The sequence below is a fragment of the Aythya marila genome, assembly GCF_965140915.1.
Source record: "Aythya marila genome assembly, chromosome: 3".
Classification (NCBI taxonomy): Eukaryota; Metazoa; Chordata; class Aves; order Anseriformes; family Anatidae; genus Aythya; species Aythya marila.
In genome coordinates this window covers 24,028,010-24,051,316 of record NC_139044.1, presented here as the reverse complement: position 1 = coordinate 24,051,316, position 23,307 = coordinate 24,028,010, and the positions used below count along the sequence as shown (strand labels likewise).

At 38.9% G+C, this 23,307-nt stretch overlaps 1 protein-coding gene across 3 annotated transcripts in view; it reads left to right on the top strand.

Moving 5' to 3' along the window:
* The window catches only part of HHAT (hedgehog acyltransferase), a 165,593-nt gene that overhangs the window by 25,791 nt on the left and 116,495 nt on the right, over positions 1-23,307 (top strand). For all 3 annotated transcript variants that reach the window (XM_082755693.1, XM_082755694.1, XM_082755692.1), the window contains 2 exons: positions 623-773; positions 16,849-16,884. In XM_082755693.1, the coding sequence (XP_082611819.1) occupies positions 623-773; positions 16,849-16,884 (187 nt within the window). The remainder of the gene's footprint in view (positions 1-622; positions 774-16,848; positions 16,885-23,307) is intronic.

The following is a 23,307-nucleotide window of genomic DNA, read 5'->3' as shown; positions in this document are numbered from 1 at the left end:
ACCTTCAGTATTATGCCAGGTGGAGTTCCAGTCTAGTTGTGCCTCAGCTGTGTCAGGAGAGATCATCTTGGGAGTGTTGCAGGGGGTACAGTCTACATAGCATGGGCTGTCTGTGAAGCTGTCAGGGTGAGCTGCAAAGATGACCATTGTTTGTAGTTCTTTGGGAGGAGCAAGTGAAGAATGCATGTCAGGATGCTGTGCGTGTCCAGTATTGACTTTTTTTTTTTTTCCTCAAAGATGAAATCTTGTTGTCCCTGTGATAAGCATTCATCACTTGTGTCAGTAAGTTCTGATTTTTCATACAGCATAAGTCCATATTTGTTTTTTGTAGACGTCAGTGCCCACAGTCCAAAGAGATCTTGGAAGTGGAAACACAGGTGCTTAGTTATGCTTTTGTATTAGGATAATAGTAGTGTTTTGTGCATGCCTGGAGTCAAACTGCATGTGCTTCCATGTCCTACACCTGTTACAAAATCAGGTGTTGTATATCCCATCAAACAACAGTGCTTGCTTCAGTTCTTTGAATAATTTCTATTGGGAAGTAATCAGTATCAACAGATGTTAAAAATATTTCAAGAGTTGTTTAAGGTATTAATTTGGTGTGGTGGTTTTGTTTTTTTAGGTGGCCTGGCTTTAGCTCAAGTATTATTTTTTTATGTGAAGTACCTGGTTCTGTATGGTGTTCCTGCCCTCCTCCTTCGAATGGATGGACTCAAACCTCCAGCTCTTCCTCGCTGTGTGAGCCTGATGCACAGTTTCACTAAAATGTGGAGGTTAGTCATTATTGCTTTTTTTAAAAAAATATTATTGATATATGACAGTAAATGCATAAAAATGTACGTGTGTTTTCACAGTCATGTACATGCCTGCAAATTTGTAGGCTGTACCCCAGACTTCTAGCAACATTACCTCAAACTTAGACTTGTCAGCTTTTCAGCACAGAGGCTTCTCTCTTCCATTGTGTTAGCACAGAGCCTAGCACAACGGGGCTTTCCCTGTTTGGTCTCTGACTGCTTTGTGATATGACTAAAATTTTCATTTTAGTCATAAAAACAGTGGGTCTGTTATTATCACAGCTTTATTGGATGAGATTTTCATTTTGTTTCCTGCTTAAAGCTAGTTGTAATAGGCAAGCTTTATGGTTTATAATAGTTTGCAACTATTGATATCAAGTATTCAAAGAAATGCAGCATAAATAGGGTGGATAAAACAGATGAACTGTTAAAAAATTATTTGAGCTACTACAAATCCCTTGGTTTAAATTGTCTTTCAGAAAGGATTTGAACTGAACTTCTGACCTACAGAGTTAATTTAGAAATCTCTGTTTTTTACTGGGCAGTCTCCTGAGAGCTGCATCTCTTGGCCTGCTGGCCTTTGCAAGCAGAGCTTCAAACAGCACCATTTTTTTTCTTTCTCTCCCAGATATTATACCAGGGGATCTGAACATTGCTCTGGAGGTGTCAAATGAATCTGAACTTTAGCACAAATTCTAATGATGCTGCTGTGTCAGGTAATTGTAACAGACAATGCAAAAAGTACTCTGTACACCCATTTTTGTCTGCAAAGATGGGTGTGGTATATCACAGTAAAACCATCTGGCATTCTTTTACAAAATATTCATAACACTTTCTTATAACAAAATTGAAACTGGTATCTAAACAGATAAAGTTTAATTATCATTTTACAGAAGGAAAAAAACATAAACTGCTATTTACCACTTGCCCAGATACTTCATTCATGTAAGTAGCAAACAATCGCTGTCAGAAATAATAAAATGATTTCACAGATGGGATTTGTTTGTTTACTCTGTAGGTTGAAAAATCAGTTCATGTACAGCTGATTTGATTTCTTGCTCTGAAAGCCATGTGGATAGTAGCAATTCCTATGGCTGCTAGTGAAATATGGAGCATTCTCAGTTATCTAAGAAATCTCACATAGTTTGCCCTGTGAATCCCTGAATTATGATGCCTTTGTGTCTTTACAGTTAAACCCATGAATCACTACTACCCAGAGGCTTGCAGTCTTTGTGTGTTTTGTTGTGCTGTATAGGAACATCAGTTTTTAGAAATGGGAATAGCCTTTGTTTCCAGACTGTGTCACTGGACAGAACTGGCCTAGACCAGCAAGTGCTGAAGTGATGAGCTTTGCATAAAAGCTAGGAAAAAATGGCGAAAGCAAATAACTTGTGTTGTGAAGCCTCATGAGCAGTGCTGCTGTTTCCCTGAAGTGCCAAAATTTTTTTGGTAGTTTTCTGAATACGTGGATTTTTAAATTAATATTTCTAACAACTTCATGAAATGGGAAGTGGAGTGGAGTGGAAGAACCCAAGTTACATGATGGAGTGCACTGTCACATGCCTGGCACCTGCGGGGCTGCTTGTGGTTGCTTGGCTTGCTCTTACCCTTCTACCTGGCATAGTGGAGAAGCCACTGTAGGCTACTCTCAAACACAGGGTATTATGCTAGGTAGGCCTTCAAAAGACCCAGTATTGGTATTTAAATGCCTCAAAGTTATTAGCAGTGCAGATTATGAAGTAGATAAGACAGCGTGAAGAGAAGGACAATGTGAATGTCACAATGTAAGGAATACAAATATGCTACTGAAGAGTTTTACACCACCACCTGGTGTCGTTTGAGCGTACCAATAAAAGATTATGATGTGACAAATCCGAACCAGTATAACTTATAATCAGTGCATGCTGACATGTTTCACTGTGTAATATAGCAGGTGGAAGAGCTTTCAATCAAGGTAAGAAAAATACCACAGCTTGTTGTCTAAAATTTCTCTGGAGCTGAAAAGCAAAGCAGGTATTAGAAAAACAAATCAGGTACTCTGCTTCTCCATTTATGATACTAAACACTTAACCAAATTGTGTCCATTCAGACTTATAAATAGGGGCTGTAATTAAAAAGAAATTATCTATTTTATAGTAGATTCTGCCTGATCTGCATTTTCTTTGACTTGGGAGGCTGTCTTGATTAAAAAATTAGCAATCTTGTTTCTAGTCTCATGGCTAATACAGGTGTAGAATGTGTTACTATGGTTTCATTTCTCCAGGATATCATCATCTTGGTAAATATGCAGTTGCATAGATAATAAATGCATGATAAAGTTACTACTATTCAAAAGTTTGACTATAATTTTCAGAAGGAGGTTCTGAGCTCCTGATTGCCAGATAGGGCAGCAGTTCAGTGGTACATCAACTTAGTTTTTAGTGTCTGCTTTATCCTGTTTAAATCAGGAGGATTTAAAACTTGTTGTTACCAAGGGTTAAAGTGAGGTTTTGGAGGTCATGACAGGAAACGCCATTGTTGGAAGCTTATAAGTGCTTTTAAAAATTGATCAAGGCCATTGTTTACTAAGCAGCTTCTCACCCTGGTAGCCAAGTGTAGTACAACAGAGAAAAAGATGTGCTACTGTTAAAGCATTGCTGAAAATTGCAAATTACTTCAATATGGAGAATACCCTAGTGGAGAAGTAAGGGTGTGGATACTAGAGAAGCAATAATAACATACAACTAAAACCCACATCAATTTTGACTTATGAGTGAATGACTTTGGCAATGTATTACACAAACAAACTTGTCAGTTCATAGTTTAGGCATTTAGCCCAGATGCCATTCATGGGGAGAAAGAGAAAAAGGAAGAAAAAAAAAAATCTGTCATTTTTGTTTTTCCATGCTATACATGACTGTGTTGAGTGCTTTTCTGCAAAGACGTTGGACACATTGATCAGATACATTTTGACATGCCATGGGGCGGGAGTATCATGGCATAAATATCTTGTTATCTCTGGTAAGAGACTGATACGAGGTTTGTAGAAGCACAGCTCCTCCTCTTCTCATGCCTGTCCACCTTAAAATTTGCACATTCCCAAAAGCCTTATCTCAAAATAGGTGCTATAAATGATATGGCAGTCAGCCGCAAGAGGATCAGGTATTTTGAGGTGATTTGCTTTGTATCTATCCTATAATTGTGGACAGCTATTATTTGAAAGCTTTCTATTCCATGCCCCCTGATGGGACTTAAGTAGCAGCTGACACTGAGAAGCAAGAAAAGTAAAGGTAGGCTTGTGCATCTTTGCCTTTTTCTGTGGAGATTAGGACTGTCATTCCTCGTCTATTTCCAGCCTTTGATTTTAAAAGTAGTTGTCCAGTGTGTTTCAGAGACTCTGTGAGGTAAAACAAAAATGTATCTTAATGATCTAGCTTCTCACAGGTTTTCATTTTAAGAAATGTTAATATCACATCATTTCTGTTTAAACATCAAAAGGCATTTTTTCCCCACCCCATATTTTCAAAGGTGATCTCGTAAGTATAGAAGAGGATTACTTGAAAAAGATAGTTAGATTAAATAGAATTACACCTGCAGTGTTGAAATGGCCTGGTACTTGTGAGTAAAGGGAAATTATATTGAAATCTGTGAACAGAAGAAATGGTATCACCAAAGTGTGCAGAAGCAGAAATACCTCAGTGACTGTAAGCCATGTTAAACCTTCTTTTTGCCAATTTTAACCCTAGAAAGGCAGATAGATCTGTTATGTTTCTCCTCTTTGGACAAATATGCTGAATTGGAGAATTAGAGAATAGATGGTACGGTGCTTATAGCTGTACCTGAATAAGAAGGTAGACAGTGGAGTGTTGATTGACATTCTTGTTTATTTCTTCATAGAGATGGGATAAAAATACTGGGTATAAGTTTGACCTTGCTGAAATCACTGTCAAACCTGTGATTGGATTTAGTGATGCCAAGGTTTCATTTTCATGTCTCTGCTGGGACTGGACTGAAATGGACTTGCTGAGTTAAGCAAATCCATAAGTACTGCTAGTGCCAGTGGAACATAAGAATATGCAAAGTGTAAAGCAAAAGCTTGAGATGCTTTTCATAAGAATGATGATTAGCACTTGCTTCACTTTTTTTTTTTTTTTTTTTTTTTTAAAAAAAAAAAAGAACTGAGGCCTAAAGAAATAAAGGTCTCTCAGAAGTGTACCCTAGTTGTCACTGAAAGTAGTCAGTAGTGACACACCTATTTGTAACTGCCTGTTCAATTAAGAAGATTGGTGTATATAACACTCAACTACAAGCTTAATAAACACCCTAGATGTGGCTGGAGTGGTCAGTTTTTATTTAACTAGCTGAAATTAGTGAAAACATTTTTTAACTGTCTTGTTCTAAGACTATTTGTGGGAGGTTACATGACAACATTTAACCAGTTCCGTGTGAAATAGAAAACAAAAATGACTGAAATGATCATTAGATTTGGGGAGACTCATTTTTGAATCAGGTATTGTAGCAAATACAACATGTTTTAGTAAATGTAGTACATCAGATTTTTGTCAGGTTGTATGATGAAAGCATTTTAATTATGAGGATTTTACATACAGAAAATACAAGTTCTCAGATAATATGCTATTCATATTATGTGTTCATTTAATGTATTTTGTTAATTACAATATACTATACCTTAACACGTACTTCTACTGCTTACTTAGAAGGTCAAATTTCAGTAGCACTCAAAAATGTATTGTAACCAATTATATGCTCAAACCTTGGTTTCTGTAGTTGAGTTAGCAGTTGAGATTGCATTAGCTTAATGCAAATCTTTATGTGAATGTTACTTAATATTTTTGTACTATTTTTTTTTTCTGATGTCCACTGTTGGATTGCATCATGCATGTATGGTGTGATATAAACATAATCTTCAAATATTAAACCTGCTTGCCAATATCAGAATAGTTAAGCTGCCTGCCCAGCTGCTGAGTATTTAATTCCAGAATTGTTAGACTTTTTTGGTATTGAAATAATGTATTTCCTAGTTGAAAAATATCATCTTTCCTGATTTACTGACCTGTTGTATTTTTTCATTAGCTGTTATGATATTAAAAGCCAGGCATTGATCTGTGATACATTGTTTTTAGGAAATATGTCACTTGAGTACATGAAAGATGCTTCAGTTCAGGACTGCTTAGTCATTGCCTCACAGAGACAACAGAGTTAACTGCTTTTGACGTCAGCTAAATTAGTGTATGCTACACTTCTTAACTACTATACAGCTCAATTTGCTGGTTATAATAAAGCTTTAAAAGGGTCTATAAATCTCTTCAGTGGAGAGAAAATCTATTATTTGTCTCTTTGGAGTGTAAAAAGAGGCAATAACAGAGCACCCTAATCCGTCTTCGGTCTAAATTGCATAATTACTGGAAATTTATTTGCGTGGTGACTGCTTTGTTACTGTAATTTGAAATTCCTGGGCTTTTCTTAATGAACAAGCCAAGCCCACCTACTGCTTATCACCCACGAAGCACATTCTTTGTAGTATTGGACATGAGCTCAGCATAGATACAAACTGTTACTGCTGCTCACATTTGGCCAACAGCACTTTGTCTGCTCACAACCACTACAGAAAATGAGTAATAGCTATTAATAAACTTCATTGTTCCATTTGCAGGAAGGATAGGGAACTCTCATAGTAATTGGATAGTCGCTCTGCTTGGCAAGGCTTGCTCAAGGAAAACTGAAGGAAAACTCACCCTACGGGAGTTTGCCACTAATGGGCATTAGGCTTCATCCACTCTCCAGGAGATACCGCAGGTTTTTGAAGAAACGTGGAAAGCAGAAAATTAAAGCAATATTTCTTCTGAAGGATTCTAGGAGAGATTAACAGAATATAAATGAGATTAGCTCTTTTCAAGAAAGTGTATGCCTAATTGTATCAACCAAATCCAGTGTGAGGCACAGATGAGGAACAAGAACTAATTTCTTTCTTAAAGCCTCCTGTGTACCCAAGACCTGTGTGTAAATTTACATGGACAGTAGTAATGACTGATGCCTGCTGAGAGTGGTGCTTATGTCTCTGGATAGGAGCTTGCTTTAAAAAAAAAAGAAGTCATTTTCTAGAATCATCAAAGCTTTCCTCAGGCTTTCTGATATAATACAAATTGAGTGTTTTAATTGAAACAAAACAACAAAACAAATTAGCTCAGGAATCTAATTTATATGCTGGAGGCCACTAGCAGTTCATAAAATCTTTTATGCAGTCCATAAAAGAGCTTCCTCATAGATCATTAAGGTTGGAAAAGTCCTCCAAGATCATCTGGTCCAACCATCCCCCTACCACCAATGTCACCCACTAAACCACGTCCCTAAGCACCACGTCCAACCTCTCCTTGAACACCCACAGTGACGGTGACTCCACCGCCTCCCTGGGCAACCCGTTCCAGTGCCTGACTGCTCTTTTTGAGGAGAAATGTCTCCTCATTTCCAACCTCCCCTGGTGGAACTTGAGGCTGTTCCCTCTAGTCCTATCACTGGTTATCTGTGAGAAGAGGCCAACCCCCAACTCCCCACCACTTCCTTTCAGGGGAGACCTTATTGCTCTCCACAACTAGCTGAGCCCCCTCTTCTCCAGACCAAATAACCCCAGTTCCCTCAGCCGCTCCTCACAGGCCTTGTGCTCCAGGCCCTTCACCAGCTTCTTAGCCCTTCTCTGGACACTCTCCAGGGCCTCGATGTCCTTGTAGTGAGGGGCCCAAAGCTGAACACAGCACTCGAGGTGCGGCCTCACCAGAGCAGAGTACAGGGGGACGATCACCTCCCTGCTCCTGCTGGCTGCACCATCCCTGACACAAGCCAGGATGCCTTTGGCCTTCTTGACCACCTGGGCACACTGCTGGCTCATATTCATAGGGGCTATCCTGTTTTAAATCATTTTTGCTATGCAGGTTTCCAGACTGAGCTCCCAGCCAGTGACTAACTCCATAGATGAAACTCTTGTACGCTCTTTATTGATGTTTGTTTCTTTCTCAGAGGTGAATGTCTCTGTAAGGAAATACACTAAAGTTGGGCTGCATCCTGCGATATATAGAATGTCCATAGTAAGTCGAGGTATTTCTGCTCCTGTTGAAATCAATGAGAGTTTTGCTACTGGTTTTGAGAGGGTCAGAGTTTGATTCTGGATTTTCTCCATCCTTATGGACAGGAGGAAACTCTATCCTCTCCCTGCAACTCCATGCAGGAGATACTTTGCGGGTAGAAGGTTTAGGGTTCAACCTTGGAAATATGACTTATTCATAGTACTCTTTTTTTTGAAGTGAGGTGTTATTCTAATAATGTAGGAAACCAGAAGAAAACTTGATATCGCTGAATCATTCCAGGAGGAAACAGAACAGAAATTGGAAGTGTTTTATCTAAAAATGAAGTGTTAAAATTCTTGTATGTCCTTAAGCAAGTGTCAGAGAATATGATAAAGATATCTTTATGTATACACAAGTCCTGTTTATTATTACTGTAGCAAGAAATTGCTTGTCAAATGCATGATATAAAAGCATTTGACAGTCTTCATATTTTTTCTTTCAAATAACACTGTTGTTTTTTGTTTTTTGGTTTTTTTTACCTTTTTAGTTGAATGCTTTTTTTTTACACTGAAAAGAAAGCTGCTACTACTAGTTTGCTGCATTGCAGATGGTTAAAGCTTAAAATCACAGCTCGTGAACACAAGACAACCCATTGAAGTTTGAGGTCTGGGCTTAAGCTTGTTCTTAAGGTCTTGATGTTCAAAAGAACATTGAGTTCGCTTGAGCAAAAAATGTCTCAGTGGGCTGAGCCAAGGTTTGTTTCATTGCATGTTGTATGTTAAGGATTGAGATGTTTTGTTTTTTGAGTAGGAAAAGATAGGTTTTGCTACTGTTTATGTTGAAGGAATGCCTGAAGACCTGTGTATACATCTGTGTTCCTGATTCCAGCACCGTATCGGGGAAAATGGTAAAATCCATGTATGGGTGGAATTCACCACGTGTCTTGCTTTATCTAGTTAAAAGGCTGAAGTTAAAAATGAGAGCTCCAAGAATGTGTGTAGCATGAGTGCCCAGAAAGAACTGCAGTGTTGCTTTCATGGCTCAGTGTTGAAAAGGGTATTCTGTAATTTGGATAATAGATAAATTTTTGCTAAGGGTTATTGGATTGGATCTCATTTTTCAGTGTTACCTGTCTCAGCTTGCATTTTCCCACCTTCATTTTAAGAACTATAAACAGTAGACATCTCTCGCTTTTTAGTTAAATGTTTTCAGTTTGCTTGCTATATTTGTACTGAAAAGTACCTTCTGTGACAATTTAATTGTCATTTTTCTCTTTTAAGTTTTGCATCTGCTTTCTAAATAGTATATCCTAGCACGATGACAGTTACATTATTTACAAAGCAGTGTGTTGTTTGTCACTGAAACATAGCTGTTTGCTATGAAGGTGTAGGTTTCAAGTAAACTTGCAGAAAACAGCATCTCTGAATCTATGCAAACTATAAACAGACAAAAGTGTATTTTAAAAAATATGGATGGCTTTCTGAGGTCTTTAATAATGCAGGTAGTGATGAGTCAATCGGTAGCACTCATTAATGAGAAAATACTTATTCCACTTGGTAGGCATACCCCCTCTAGGATTTGCTTTAGCAAAGTTTTATAGTTCTCTAATTGAGACATTAAATAATAGTCCTTAGCAAAGTCTTTATGCAGGTTTTGTATCTGCTTTCCCTATAGTAATCTTTTTCTTTGGACAATACTTAAAAAACATGTTTCAGACTTATGTCACAGAGTTGTAATTACAAGTAATTTGGAAACCTTAATCATTTGGAGATTACTAGCTAGGGAGGTTGCCACAGGCAGCATTGGAGGAAAAGTTAGCTCAAACACGTGAAGGAGGAAAAGTAGTTTAACACTGCCAAGTGGTGAGGCATCCATCAGGGGAATTCTCTTGTTTACATGGTCTTTTGGGCATTGCTGCTATAAGACATGGAGAAACAAGGAACAGTGAAGCAACCTATTAAGAGCCTCGTATCAGTGAAAGCAGCTATCATTCAATAACCTTTCAGTCTCCAGTGCAACATGTTCTGGTGTATAGAGACTTTAGTCAGCAGCTCGCTGGCAGAATGCAAGGTTTATTTGCAAAGACTGCTAATGGAAGTGCTGGTCTCGTAATGCTTTTCTGCAGTTAAATAGGACAGGTTCCTCTGAGGATATATGAATGAGTTAGATTTTCTAATGTTAAGTTTAGCTATGTTTGTACTAGCAAGGGCTGTGAAGCTTTGTTGAAACATTGTAACAACTACAACAGTTCTAAGAGAAGGTGAATACCCTCAGGGTAGAGAGTATTGAATCTGTAATAAATAGTAATCCACTTGTTGGATTTCATCACCACCACAAATGGCAACTAGTCTTGCTGGTCTGAAGAGATCTCAGTGCAGTTATTGTATTGCACTTGCTCCAGTAAAATGTGGGGTAGAGTTGCTGCTTGAATTCCTACCTGTAGAATTTAGAGCATTCTTTTCTGTGGTCCTACTCTAGCAGCACCATGACTGTTTTTAAGCTCTCTGGGATATTTCAGTCCACAGTCCAATCCCTAGTTTTGTGGATATGTAGACCTGGGCACACAGTATCTCATTTACATGTCTCCATTTATGTTGCTGATTTTTATACACTTCACGAATGGCAAAGTAGTCCCCTTAAATCCATTTCTCCACAAGTGGGGCCCAAAGGTAAAATGGTGCCACTGTCCCTGTGCATGCTGCCAGTACAGTTTGTTGTCAACTTGTGCATTAGCTGCTGCAAAAATAGTTTATTGGTCCCTGACAGAACAGGCACAGACAAACAAATGACCCCAATTCTTAAATAAAAGTATTGACATTTTTGATAACATGGGTGATTCTAGTCCAGGATCTCCAGAATTATGAGAGATTGCTCCTCTGAGTATGATGGATTTTTGTTCATTCAAAAATGTGCAGAATTTACCTCATCTTAGCTATAATAGCTCCCCTTCTGTCCTTCCCCTATCATAAATATATTTGTTATCCATATCTGAGGCTAATATCTGCAGTTATTTGTAGTTCAGTAGGAGTGATGGATATATTGTGGTCATGATATCTCACATTTTGCATTCCCAATGTGGAAGAAATGGTGTTTTCTGCTACTTTTCCTCACACAGTGTGTTATATCCAGTAACAGAAAAATATGGATGGATTTTTCTTTAGGCCTGAGACCTATGTACCCTGATGGTGCACATAAGAGATCTGTTAGGGTGTTTTTTTTTGTTTTGGTTTGTTTTTTTTTTGAGGGTAATTATTTTATACTCTTTAAACAACATGGATTTGCTTTCTTGTCCCTCATCTAAGTGATGTCAGGGCAGTAACTCTCGATTTTGTTATGCTTTTTGTCTTGAAGAAAATGAGAAGATATTTAGCTCCCACTTCTTATTTGAGGTGTCCTGCCTTAAGTCTGTGCAGATAAGGTTTTTTAGAATGGAGTCATTCTCCCTACTTACAACAGGTATCCTCACTGAAGTGCGTGGCCAGCCAAACACTTCCCAGATTATGCTATGTGATGCATGAGTTGTTGGGCTTTGTTTCCAGGAATAGCGTGTAGCGCAGCAGTCCCAGGGAGGAACTGCTGGAAAACAAAGCTGTGCTCGCTTCTCTTTAGCACATGGTATAAAAATATGTACATACAAGATCAGGGTTTGGCAGTTCAAATAAAGTAATTAAGATTATACAGAAGGGGTTCCAGTAACAAGCGTAGCTTTACATTGATTAATATGATCCTGACACGTGCATGGCATTTACTTTTTTTTTTATGATGTGAATCATTGGGAATGAGGTCTCACAATCAAACCTTGTTGCGCGATGGGGTCCATGGGCGAGCCAAAGAGAAGGGCAATTTTCTAACACAGCTAATGAGCACCAGTGTTAATCTAGGTAGGTGTGGGGTCAGATCCTTAAATAACTTAGGTTAGCGTAATAGCTTAGGTTAGCGTAATAATCCTTAAATAACTTAGGTGGCGTAACTTCAGTGGATTTAAAAGTTGAATATGAAAGTGTTGCACAGCTCTACAATCAGGGAATCTGAGTTTTGACCTCAGGTAAAGGCCCAGTGCTGTGGGAAGTATGACCATAAACAGTCCATCAGATAACGTATAATATGTGTGTATAAGGAACCAAATAGGTGTTTGGATGGTGGTGCTCAGGAAACAAAAGCCTGTTATCACAGGGAGGTGATCATCCCCCTGTACTCTGCTCTGGTGAGGCCACACCTCGTGTGCTGTGTTCAGCTTTGCGCCCCTCACTACAAGGAGGACATCAAGGCCCTGGAGCGTGTCCAGAGAAGGGCTACGAAGCTGGTGAAGGGCCTGGAGCACAAGTCCTGTGAGGAGCAACTGAGGGAACTGGGGTTGTTTGGTTTGGAGAAGAGGAGGCTCGGGGGAGGCCTCATTGCTCTCTGCAACTGCCAGAATGAAAGCTGGGGGGAGCTGGGGGTCGGCCTCTCCTCACAGGTAACTAACGATAGGACTAGAGGGAATGGCCTCAAGTTGCACCAGGGGAGGTTCAGGTTGGCAATGAGGAGACATTTCTCCTCAGAAAGAGCAGTCAGGCACTGGGACAGGTTGCCCAGGGAGGTGGTGGAGTCACCGTCCCTGTGGGTGTTCAAGGAGAGGTTGGACGTGGTGCTTAGGGATATGGTTTAGTGGATGATAGTGGTGGTAGGGGGATGGTTGGACCAGATGATCTTGGAGGACTTTTCCAACCTTAATGATTCTGTGATTCAGTCCCCAGCTCTGCTGGGAGCTACCGGAGTTGCTAACCTGTGCTGCGTTTATGGTAGGTAGCCAGGAAATCATGCACCAGCTCCCAGGTGAAGGTCCCAGCTGTTCTTTGGTCCTGATTTTTATCAGTAAGCACCAGCCTACAATAGGCAGCTGTAGATTAAGTGGCAGGCACAGAATTTCAAAATAAGGACAAACTATAGGGAAACTGGACAAATGGAAATTTAAGAGTGAGTGCAAAATACCCATGATGCAAGGGGGAAACAGCTGATTCATCTGATACCCTAATTGCACTATAAACAGGACCTTGTCACTGTTTTGCCCATTTCATTTTCATATATGTATACACACACACACATTATACATATATATATATATATATATATATATATATATATATGCTTTTTGCATCCCAGGAACAAAAAGAGGATTTGTGTATTTTTTTCTGGGAATCATCAGGATTGTATTTTTTGGGAATGTGTTTTTCCTGTCAACGGTGATTCAAACCAACACGTTTCTGCCTTTTCCTGTCTTTTCTCTCTATAAGACAACTTTTTTTTTAACCTCTAAGGTTTGTGCTGCATGCAAATTTGGAGGCAGCTTGTTGCATTATGCCTTTAGCTTTCCAAGCAGAAACCGTGTGTCAGTGAAATCATTTTAAAACCCTATCTTGAGGGCAAAGATGTATGCTTGCAGACAGATTTCAAAGATTATATTTTGGAAAAGGTCCTTGCTGGTTTAGCATAAATACACTGTTAGTCACTGATTCCTAGTTAACATGCTGGGAAAAGATGCATTTGATTGTGGAGGATTACATGTGTAATCTTCTGCTGAAATGTATCAAAAAACTAAAACTTCTGTGCTTAACAAAAACATTAAAGTTGCATACAGATACAGAACTGTGAATCAAAATGCAAACCTTCAGATGAACTGAGTTAGAGATGTTTTTGTAAGGAAAATAGCTATCAAATTGCCTGCAGTGAGTAACATGATTATAAAATGAAAGTGAAATAATCTCCCCTTTAACTAGTCAAGATTCTAAAGATGCTCTGTTCAAAGACCACCATTACGATTTTGATAAACTAGATTTTATCAATTACATCTCCAAAAATTAAAATAGTGTGTTATGTTACTGACATTTGAGCAGTTTACAGAATTTAGGTGGAAAATAATTTCTTACTCGTTTTGCTTTGGATGTCCTTCCTTTTGACATTTTAGAATTTAATTAAAACTTTTATTTTTTGGGAAAATTTTGCTACTTAGAGAACTTCAGAAAGCATTTGTGAAGCTACTTTTTCTGTAACTGGGCACCCAGAAGTGCAAGGGATACTAGGTAAATCCTGTGTTTTGCAGTGAAGTTCAGCATTGAGCAAGCTGAGTTAAGCTGATCATAAAGTATATTGCAATATCAAGTTAAGTTAACTTTAGAGAACAATGGTGTTCATGCTTATATGGCAGACTTAATTCTGAGTTACTTGTGAGGGGCATCCTGGCATGTCTGATAGGTGGTGTTGAAGGAATCATTATGAAATAATTAAAACTTTACTTTTTTTTTTTTTTTTTGATTTATTAAAGTTGCTTGCTTGATTTTTTATTTTTTTTTATTTTTTTTTCTATCTGATAATGGAAAGATCAGCTACACCTATGAGATCTCTTGCCGTTGCTGTCTCATTTTATTTTCAGGTCACTTTCTTGTAGACTCAAATGCAGTATGTATTCAACTATGAGTAAGAGGAACAGTTGAAAGTGTCTGTCAGTAGTGTCTTGGCAAAACCAGCCTCCCAGAATCCTAGTTTTTCAGTCTTTTTGCCTTGGAATGTCTCTGTTCATTACCTTAGGTGCCTAAAAATGTAGGTACCCAATGCCCACAGCCTTACAGATCTCTAGTAACGTGACTAGTTCTCCCATTTATAGTTTGAGATTGTTCAGCATTGTTGGTTTTCCTTTTAGAAATAATCAATTATATTGTCCTAAGGTATCTTTAAGATGTTGACACACACTCTGACGCTATTGTATATTCTTGTTATTCCGTTGTTCGTAGCGTAGTTGTACTTTAAATTACTACTTAAACAGTGGAAAATTGAGAATCTTGTGTAGTCAGGTGAAGTCTATCAGTAGAGCATTAACCCGAGGAATAACGAGGCCTGTTTGTCTGCACTGATTTTTACCAAGTGAGGCTCTGATCTTTTTTCTACCTTTTTAATTTATTGCAATAAATCGGGTCTGTGCATGTTAATTTTTAATACTTACAGAAGATTTTGCGGAGATATTTTAATCGTGATAGTCAATATGAAATAATGATTGTTGTAAATCTTATTAAAAAAAAGTTCATTATGTTGTGAAAAGATGGCACACAAGTCTACAGCCAATTGTTGCTTTCTCCCTTCCTCTCTGAACCCAGTCTGTCTCAACTTTGTCCGTCCCAACCTACTATAGCTCTGATCTTCTCAGGTCAGGTGGACCATTTCATTTCCGTAGCCATTCTAGGCCAAGTCCTTCAACTTTCAGTTCAGTGTCAGAAGTGGTGATATTCTTACGCTCCACATCCCTGCCCTCAAGAAACTGAGTAGTTATTCTGTCCCTTCAGAAACTTCAGTCACAGAAACTGACAGTAGAAGATTTGGTCATTGCCAGCAGAGGTAGCCAGCAGTACCTGAAAAGATGAGCTTGTCTGAAGATGTTTAAGATAGCTGTTCATTCATTATGCAACACTTCCTTGGAACTGTACAAGCTCTCTTCTCCCCATCCCAGCACAAACATACCGAGGTGTTTGGTCCTGGGAACAGAAGGCTTTCAGGGTTATGAATACGAACTGTGGACAGCTCTGATACACAAGACTTCTCCTGTACTGCACAGACTATTTCATTGAAGAGTAGGAGCCAAATTACAGTATGCTTCTAAGCAGGAGGAATACAGAAAGATAAGAGGATGCACTTTGTGCAGTGTAACGAACTACACAGTAATATAACAATAATATGAGACGGGGAATGCTTTTAAGAAAGGAATGTAAAAATAAAGGTTTAACGACGACCATGTTCATGTCCCTGGCAGAATGCCTTTTCCATCTTGAGGCAGTTTTTACAAGAGAAATTCACTGCCCTCCTCTCCACCCTGCTGACTCAGTGGAATTTCCCTCCATGTTAATGTCTATAATTTCTAGAGCTCGTTATCTTTCTTCTGTTATCAGGATGCCACTAAGAACAGTATTTGGTGATTTCTCTTGCTGCTTCAGGTAGAAGGCAGCACGCTGCAAGCAGTAGTATTAAAATAAAATCATGTTGAACTCAGATGACCGATTAGTCTTTTTGGAACAGGCTGCTCAAGAGCTTAATATTTGCTAAAATGTTTTCAGATTGTGTACAGAATGTAAGCCTGTTTCAGAGCAAGTTCAGCACTGAAAATAAGACTCATTTTCCTGTTGTGCCATTATGCACACCGTTAATCTGGGATTATATTGATAGTCCCATCAAAATGGAACATACTTCAGACATGAGGAAAATTTCAGAAATCAGCAGATGTTTAGCCTTCCTGTAGTGTCAAGGATGTGCTAGTACATGGTGGGGAAGCTCGTTCCTCCTGAGCTGGCAGAGCAATGGAGGAAGCACAGAAAAGGAAAAGAAACGCAGACATCAACTGCAGGCAGGTGTTGTGAGTCCCCAGGTTTTCAGGCGTGGTTCTTGTCCTTCAGGGTGATTTAATGTGTACAAAAGTCCTCAGAGTTGCCTTCCTCACCAGAGCTGTGAGAACGTGCTTGCAAGGCCCACATCTCAATATGTTTTATGTATCTGACGGAGAAATAAGGGATATCCGATTATTCTGTCATGGAGAGAATTCAAAGCAATTCGTTGCCTTCTAGTGCAGCACAGAGGAGATCAAAGGAAAGGATCTACCCTTCCCTTGTAGTATGTATGTGTTGCATAGCAAGCAAGCAGACTCAAATGGTCATAAGGATGCCATAAATTTTTTTCAGTAATTCATATTTGTGCTTTCTTTGTGTTATTCTGCTCTGAATGTTACTGCTTTCTTGAAGAAATCCTCAAACAATGGATTGGTGAGCTTTTTAACATGAATCTAAATCTTTCCATTTGGTGAATGTAGTAAATGGCATGTCATTAGATAAAGGAAACTGCATACATGGCTTTTGTCATTCATAAAACAAAAGCAAAAATTTTATACTTATTTTGGATAATAATTTTGAAATACAGTATATAATACCCAATAAAGTAGTGTTCTTTAATAATTGAAATATGGTTAATCTTTTTTCTTACAGAAGTTTTGACGTGGGGCTCCATCGCTTTCTGGTCAGGTAAGCTCATGTTTATTTTGAATTGCAATTCCATATCAAAAAGCATTTCTGTTATTAGTGTAGAAAGCCGTCTGAACTTGATACTGCTTGATAACTTTCTGTGGCAAGATCGCCTTTTATATTTCATAAACTTTTACTATTTGGCTTGGATGTTTACCTAATGTAAAACTCTTAAGGAACCTCTTTAGGAGTCATTCAGGAAATCCTTGATTCAAGAAATTTCAGCAGAGGTGTTCCAATCATTCTGAGGAAGTGTGTTTTTCCTTTATCTTGTTATTTTTTTTGGAACTGGAGAAAAGCAAACATTTTTCTAAGTATTTTTTCCACCACAAACTCAAGCACCTTCATACTTTTTAATAAGGCCTTGGATTTCATAGACAATTGTGACTCCGTGGAGGAGAGTTTTGTTTCCCTCAATAGAAAACTTGATAGATTGGATGCACAGCCTGGACTATACTCTAAAGATGAATAAGCAGTAATTGTTGTGTGCTTTGTTCACTGACATTGGGAGGAATATCATGATTAAAGCAGGGCATTTCAAGAAGAAAAGGGAGGTTGATACATTTGAATGCTACACTGAGGAACTGTTTTTGCTGTTTGGAGTTCTTTTGTGTGAGCAAAGTCTCAGGTGTTCACTAAAAATGTGTTTGCATTCATTCTCAGTAACATACATATCCCTATCTACTTATATTTACAAAGAAATGCAATATGTATTGTAAAAGATGGAAAAGTTTGCTATCATCTTAAGGCCCTCGGGGAACTCTTTGTCAGATATTTCATCCCACTAAAATGTTGCCCCTCACACAACTGAGCAATATCCATCTGAGAAGGCTTTTACCTTGGAAGAATGTCGTGGTTTAACCCAGCCGGCAGCTAAACACCACGCAGCCATTCGCTCACCCTCCCCCTCCCTCTCTGGGACGGGGGAGAGAAATGGAAAGTGAAGCCCGTGAGTTGAGATAAAGACAGTTTAATAAGACAGGAAAATAATAATAACAATAACAATATAATAATAATAATAATAATAATAATAATAATAATAATACAATGGTGATAATAGTACTACTACTAATAATATGTACAAACAAGTGATGCACAATGCAATTGCTCACCACCCGCTGACCGATGCCCAGCCTAACCCCGAGCAGTCCGGCCCCCTCCCCCCGGCTAGCCACCCCTATATACTGTTTAGCATGACGTCAGATGGTATGGAATACCCCTTTGGCTAGTTTGGGTCAGCTGTCCTGGGTCTGTCCCCTCCCAGCTCTTACTGCACCCCCAGCCTGCCTGTTGGCAGGACAGAGCAAAAGGCTGAGATGTCCTTGTCTTGGTATAAGCACTGCTCTGCAACAATTAAAACATCGGGGTGTTATCAGCACTCTTCTCATCCTAAGCCAAAACACAGCATTCCACCAGCTACTAGGAAGAAAATTAATTCTGTTCTAACTGAAACCAGGACAAAGAACTAACCCAGAACTAAGACATACAGTGAAACTGAGCATGCTGTTTGAGTCCCTCCATAAAGACCAGGTGAACGTAGGCTTCCCTTGATCTTTCCTTGCTACTGAGCTCATTCTGTTAGGCTCCTGTATTTCCTGGATAAATGCTCTCTGTAAAGCCTTCACAAGTTATGAGTCCTTGCAGCCTCAAGGCAGGGATTTGCGGCACTGCTTCACAGACTCCTGGAGCTGTTAAGGAGGGTGGTCACTCCTGGTTGCTTTTCACCCCCCTGGGCACACACTCAAAGCATGTTGTTTTTTTTTGTTTTGTTTTGTTTGTTTTGTTTTGTTTTGTTTTATATTTTCAGTACCCTGTTAATTGCCCTTGACTTTAGCTTATACAAGGAGCATACAGCTCCAGGCAGAATAACAAATGCCTACAAGCATTTCTCTACCTTAGGTTCAGCATTACTCCTGAGTGTTCTTTCCACTGAGTCCTCTAATGGCATCTAAGATATCCCTTTCAGATTCAGCTTCTCCTCTAGGTATCATGCCATTTTTGCCATTACCATGGCAAAATCTAGGATAAAATAGTAATTCTGTATCTGTACAAGGTCTGGGTACCATTCAAACAGTAATAAAAAGGGCATGCCTTGAGGGGAAGAATGCTGGGTAGTCTCCCGTTGAACACCATGCTTTTGTGGTTTAAATGAGAAAAAAAAAAAAAAAAAGGATATGAGATCACACCAATAAAGTCTTTGTCACAGAGAATGAAGTCTGAATTATGGTTGTACAGGCAAACCCCTGTCCTGACATCACATAACCTTTGAGCTGTAGATTTTTTTATTTTATATATTTCTTCACTTACAACATGGAAGCATTTCATACAGCTCTCTTCACTGAATCTGTAGTGTTATTATCACTGAAGATGTCTGTGTTTCAATACGTAGATACAGCTTTTACTATTCAATGCATTCAAGTTCTGATATCCATTCTATAAATCTAATCACATCTATATTTTGATTAGATTTTTTTAATCGTATAAGAAATGTTTAGAAATATGCTGCTGTTGTACAGGGAATACACTGCACAGCAAGGTCTCCTGGGAAAGCAGGTAACTTCTTAACCAAGAATGGAATCACAGTAAGTGTCAATGTACTAACTTTGAGCCACTGGTAATGCTCCTGCCACAGGATATAAGATGATAATACTTATATACTGTGTTGTTTTACATCCTCTGGAGATGAAGTATTGCAGTGATATGCTCATATAATCTCTGGACAGCAAATACTTAATTTGATTGAGTTGAATGTTGTCTTTTTGAGTAATATGTTCTTTTTTCAAAGCCCACTGTAGGTCCAGTGCAGTGTGTTACTCGCACTTAGAGGCAGCTTTAGTAATACTTCATTCTCAGTCTGTTATCTCACCCTGTTATTAACCTGGGAAGTCCTCAGACACTTTCTTCTAACTGTACTGTTAAGGAGGAAATACCATTTCCTTCTGTTATAGCAGTATGAATTTTGCTTGGTTTTCCTTTAAAAGAAAAGAAAAGAAAAGGAAGCCATTGTTTAATAGATGACTTTTGGACTAGGGAACAGAAGACTTGGTATTACTTTCATCTCAGCCATTGTGCCATGTGACCTTTAGATGGTTATTGCCTTCATTATTTTTGTCTATTTAACTGGTCTCTGCTCCTAAGATCTTGCAGATTTTCTCTTGTGTTCATATAGCAGCTGTCATGAGAAATCCTTTTCACAGTTTGGGCTGCTGTGTGTGAAATAATAACAAAAAGCAGAATTGCAGAAGTGTTGAAGATCTATGAATTGTGTACTGTTTGAAACAGGGATCCTGAAAATTCATGGGGGAAGGATCAACAATTTTGGGATGAAAACTTTCATGATGAAAACTGTTTTTATACTACCCATTAAATTGTACTGTCATACTCAAAGATCATTTGCCTACTGTTTTCACACAGTGATACAGAAAAGTAATTGTTGCCTCTCCTTGTATGTTCAGCAGAATTATTAATCAGTGTTATTCAAATCACTGATACAGACAATATGTTTTTCATCATCAGTATAGGAAAAAAAAAAGTGAAGTCCTATGTTTTGTAAATCTAGGCATTCTTGTTATGGAGCAGTGGGTAATTTCTCAGTTTGAAATGCACAGAAGTAGCCTTTGGAGTAGCAGTTTAAAGGGGAAAGAACAAGAAAGGCTGCATAGTTCTGTTACCTCACTGAAGCCATTTCATCCAGTGCTGAGACTAGGGCATTAGACGAAATAAAATCTTGAATGTGTGAGAATATTTACTGTCCTGATGCCAAACAGTCCTTCCTTTAGGGCAAGGCTGATGAGGGCAGTGGAGAAGAATGACAGTTCTGGAGGCATGCTCCTTTTGAAAAATCTCCCCACTTTCAGCACTGCTGAGACTTTGAAAAGAATGTGAATCATTCATTGTGGTACAGATGTGGCTTTGAAAAGAGCTGCAGGACCACATACCTCTAACATTGCCCAGAGGTGCCCATCTGTTAGTAGCGCTCACAGCTGCCCCTGTGCTTTACAATAACTTTAGCTTATTAAGAGTTGCAGATTATATAGGTTTTGCTTATTTCTGGCCACAAATATTCTGCAAATTCAAAACGTCAAACCCCATCCCCTTTTCTAGTTTTCTCAGATGAAACAAGGCATGGTTTGGGTTCTAGGATCAAATGTTAATGTATGTTTTGTCACATGTGTAGATTTTAGTTTCAGCTAGGACACCTGTGTGCAAGGGCAGTGTGATTCCATGGAGAAAGGGATTTTGGTTCTACATATGGCACTCATGGAAAAAGCAGATAGCAAGGAAAGATCTGTTCATCAGCTGGCTCATCTGCTGTTCTATTTCTTTTTGGCATCCCACAGGACTCCACGTATCTACATGCTATCCAAAAGAATAATAGAGTTTTTACTCTGTTAGTGAACTATCTGATAACTGGGTTGTTTAGTACATTAAAACAAAAAGTCTGTCCTTTTTACGCTACTCTGTCCAGAGAGGTACTGCTAAAATCAGTTCCTGTGAAGTCAAGCTTTTTCTGAAGTGCTCCAAAAGACAATTCTTTAGTGAGATGTCAGGAAGTTGCTACCTAAGTGTGACTACACAGTGTGTTGAGTCATTGAAGTCCTCAAAAATATTCAAACTATCCCAAGCTTAAGACAGCTATGTCCCTACTGTTCAGAGAGAGAAAAAAAAAATGTAGTTCTTGCTGTCAGTATTTTGTCTGTTTAAAAAAAAAAAAAATAAAATAAAATAAAATAAAAAAAAAAAAAACACAAAAAAAACCACTGAACTTTCCCCTTCTAACACAGCCAGGTCTTGGAAAGTCAACATCTGACTGCAGCAGTCCCTTTTGCTTTGTATTGCATTCCTTCCCGAATTCCATTCTGTGGTGATTCTGGGCTCCATCATCTAGATGCAGATGTTCTGCTGGGGTATGACATGGGGTGCAGCCTAAAAGATTGCCCTTTTCTGAGAACCAAATACAAATGCTGATGCTATACAGTCTCTGGTGCTGCTTTGAACATGTCTGCCTATAAAATACTATTGATTGTCTAATATACTGTAGCTGGGCTAGACAGCACAGTATTAAAGAGATTCTACTTGTCTTGAAACAGGATCAATAGAGGCATTTGGATAACTGCCTCTGACTTTGAAGTCATTAGGTGTAAAGTCCCACAAAGATACATTCTTTATATGCTTTTCTGTTTCAGTGCATCTCCTTTGCCAAAAAAGCTTGGCTTCTCAGTTCACTCTGTCCTGGTCATGTAGCCATACCTACTGGGTGAATGACAGTGCATGCTCAAAGTGTCTTCTAGAGCAAATCAGATTATGTACTTGAGAATCAAATCTTGAGTGTGGCTCTGTGGGTTGTTCACTCCACAGACCCTTACCAGTAGGTGGTATGGATAAGATCACAACAACTTTGTCTTCTTGATCCCTATCCACTCCCCTAATATTGCCTCAGTAGCTTTCACCATCAGCAATTCTCTTCTGTCTTTCCAGCCTGTGCTTTTAGTCAGCACGTAGCCTTAGTCTTTTGCCTTAAAAAAATGGCCACAGAACAGCCTTCACCTTCACTTAGACACCTTGAGGAAAAACTAACAGATTATAATGCCCCGTAAGACTACAGTGTGGTGTGCTAAAAGGCAATTTCTGCATCAGCTGGATTTGGCCAATCTGGTTTAAGAGAAGGCTAATCCTAACCAATTTTGCTGAATCTGTTTGTGCCACTTTGCCTGTGAGTCCTGGGGTGCTGGAGCAGGTGCCTTTGGCTTTGTATATGTAGCCTGTGTGTCTGTGTCAGGCCACCTGAATAAGCAGTACTTTTTTTTTTTTGTGTGTGTGTTGCCCAGTGTATGTCCCTGTCTTGTTCTTCTTATTTGGACCAGTACTGGCACAAAGGTCCTCTAGTGATTAAGCAGCACCATATGTAAATGAAAGAAAACAAAATCTTTAATCACCAAAGCAACACAAAACCTAATGTTCAGAGGAAAATCTGCCAAAGATGCGAGTGGCAGGATGCATTATTCTGCCTTCATCTACTGATATGTTTCCTGAGAAACAATGCAGTGATGCTGGTGCTTAGTTTGTCATGTGCAGGTGGGATTACTGTGCCTAAGATAAATGCCACTGCAGTGCTGTCATTCTCCTCTGCATCCTTTCTGCCTTTAAACCAAGCGAGGTCTAGTAGGGCATGAGGTTATCACAACTGTTCATAAGTTTTGTCTGCCTTTAATCACTGTGCTCTTCTGGAGAAGTACAGATAAAGCCAGTGGAAGTTGCATAAGCAACATTTTCAGTCAAGGGTGTCTGGCTGTGAAACAAGCTTCTAGAGGAGATCAGACTAACACACAAACTGCTGCTTCCAAGTCACATAGGAAAAACATCCTTTTGGACAAGAAGCCCCTTTGTTAACAATACGTCCTTAGCCATGGAGCTAAGAAGAAT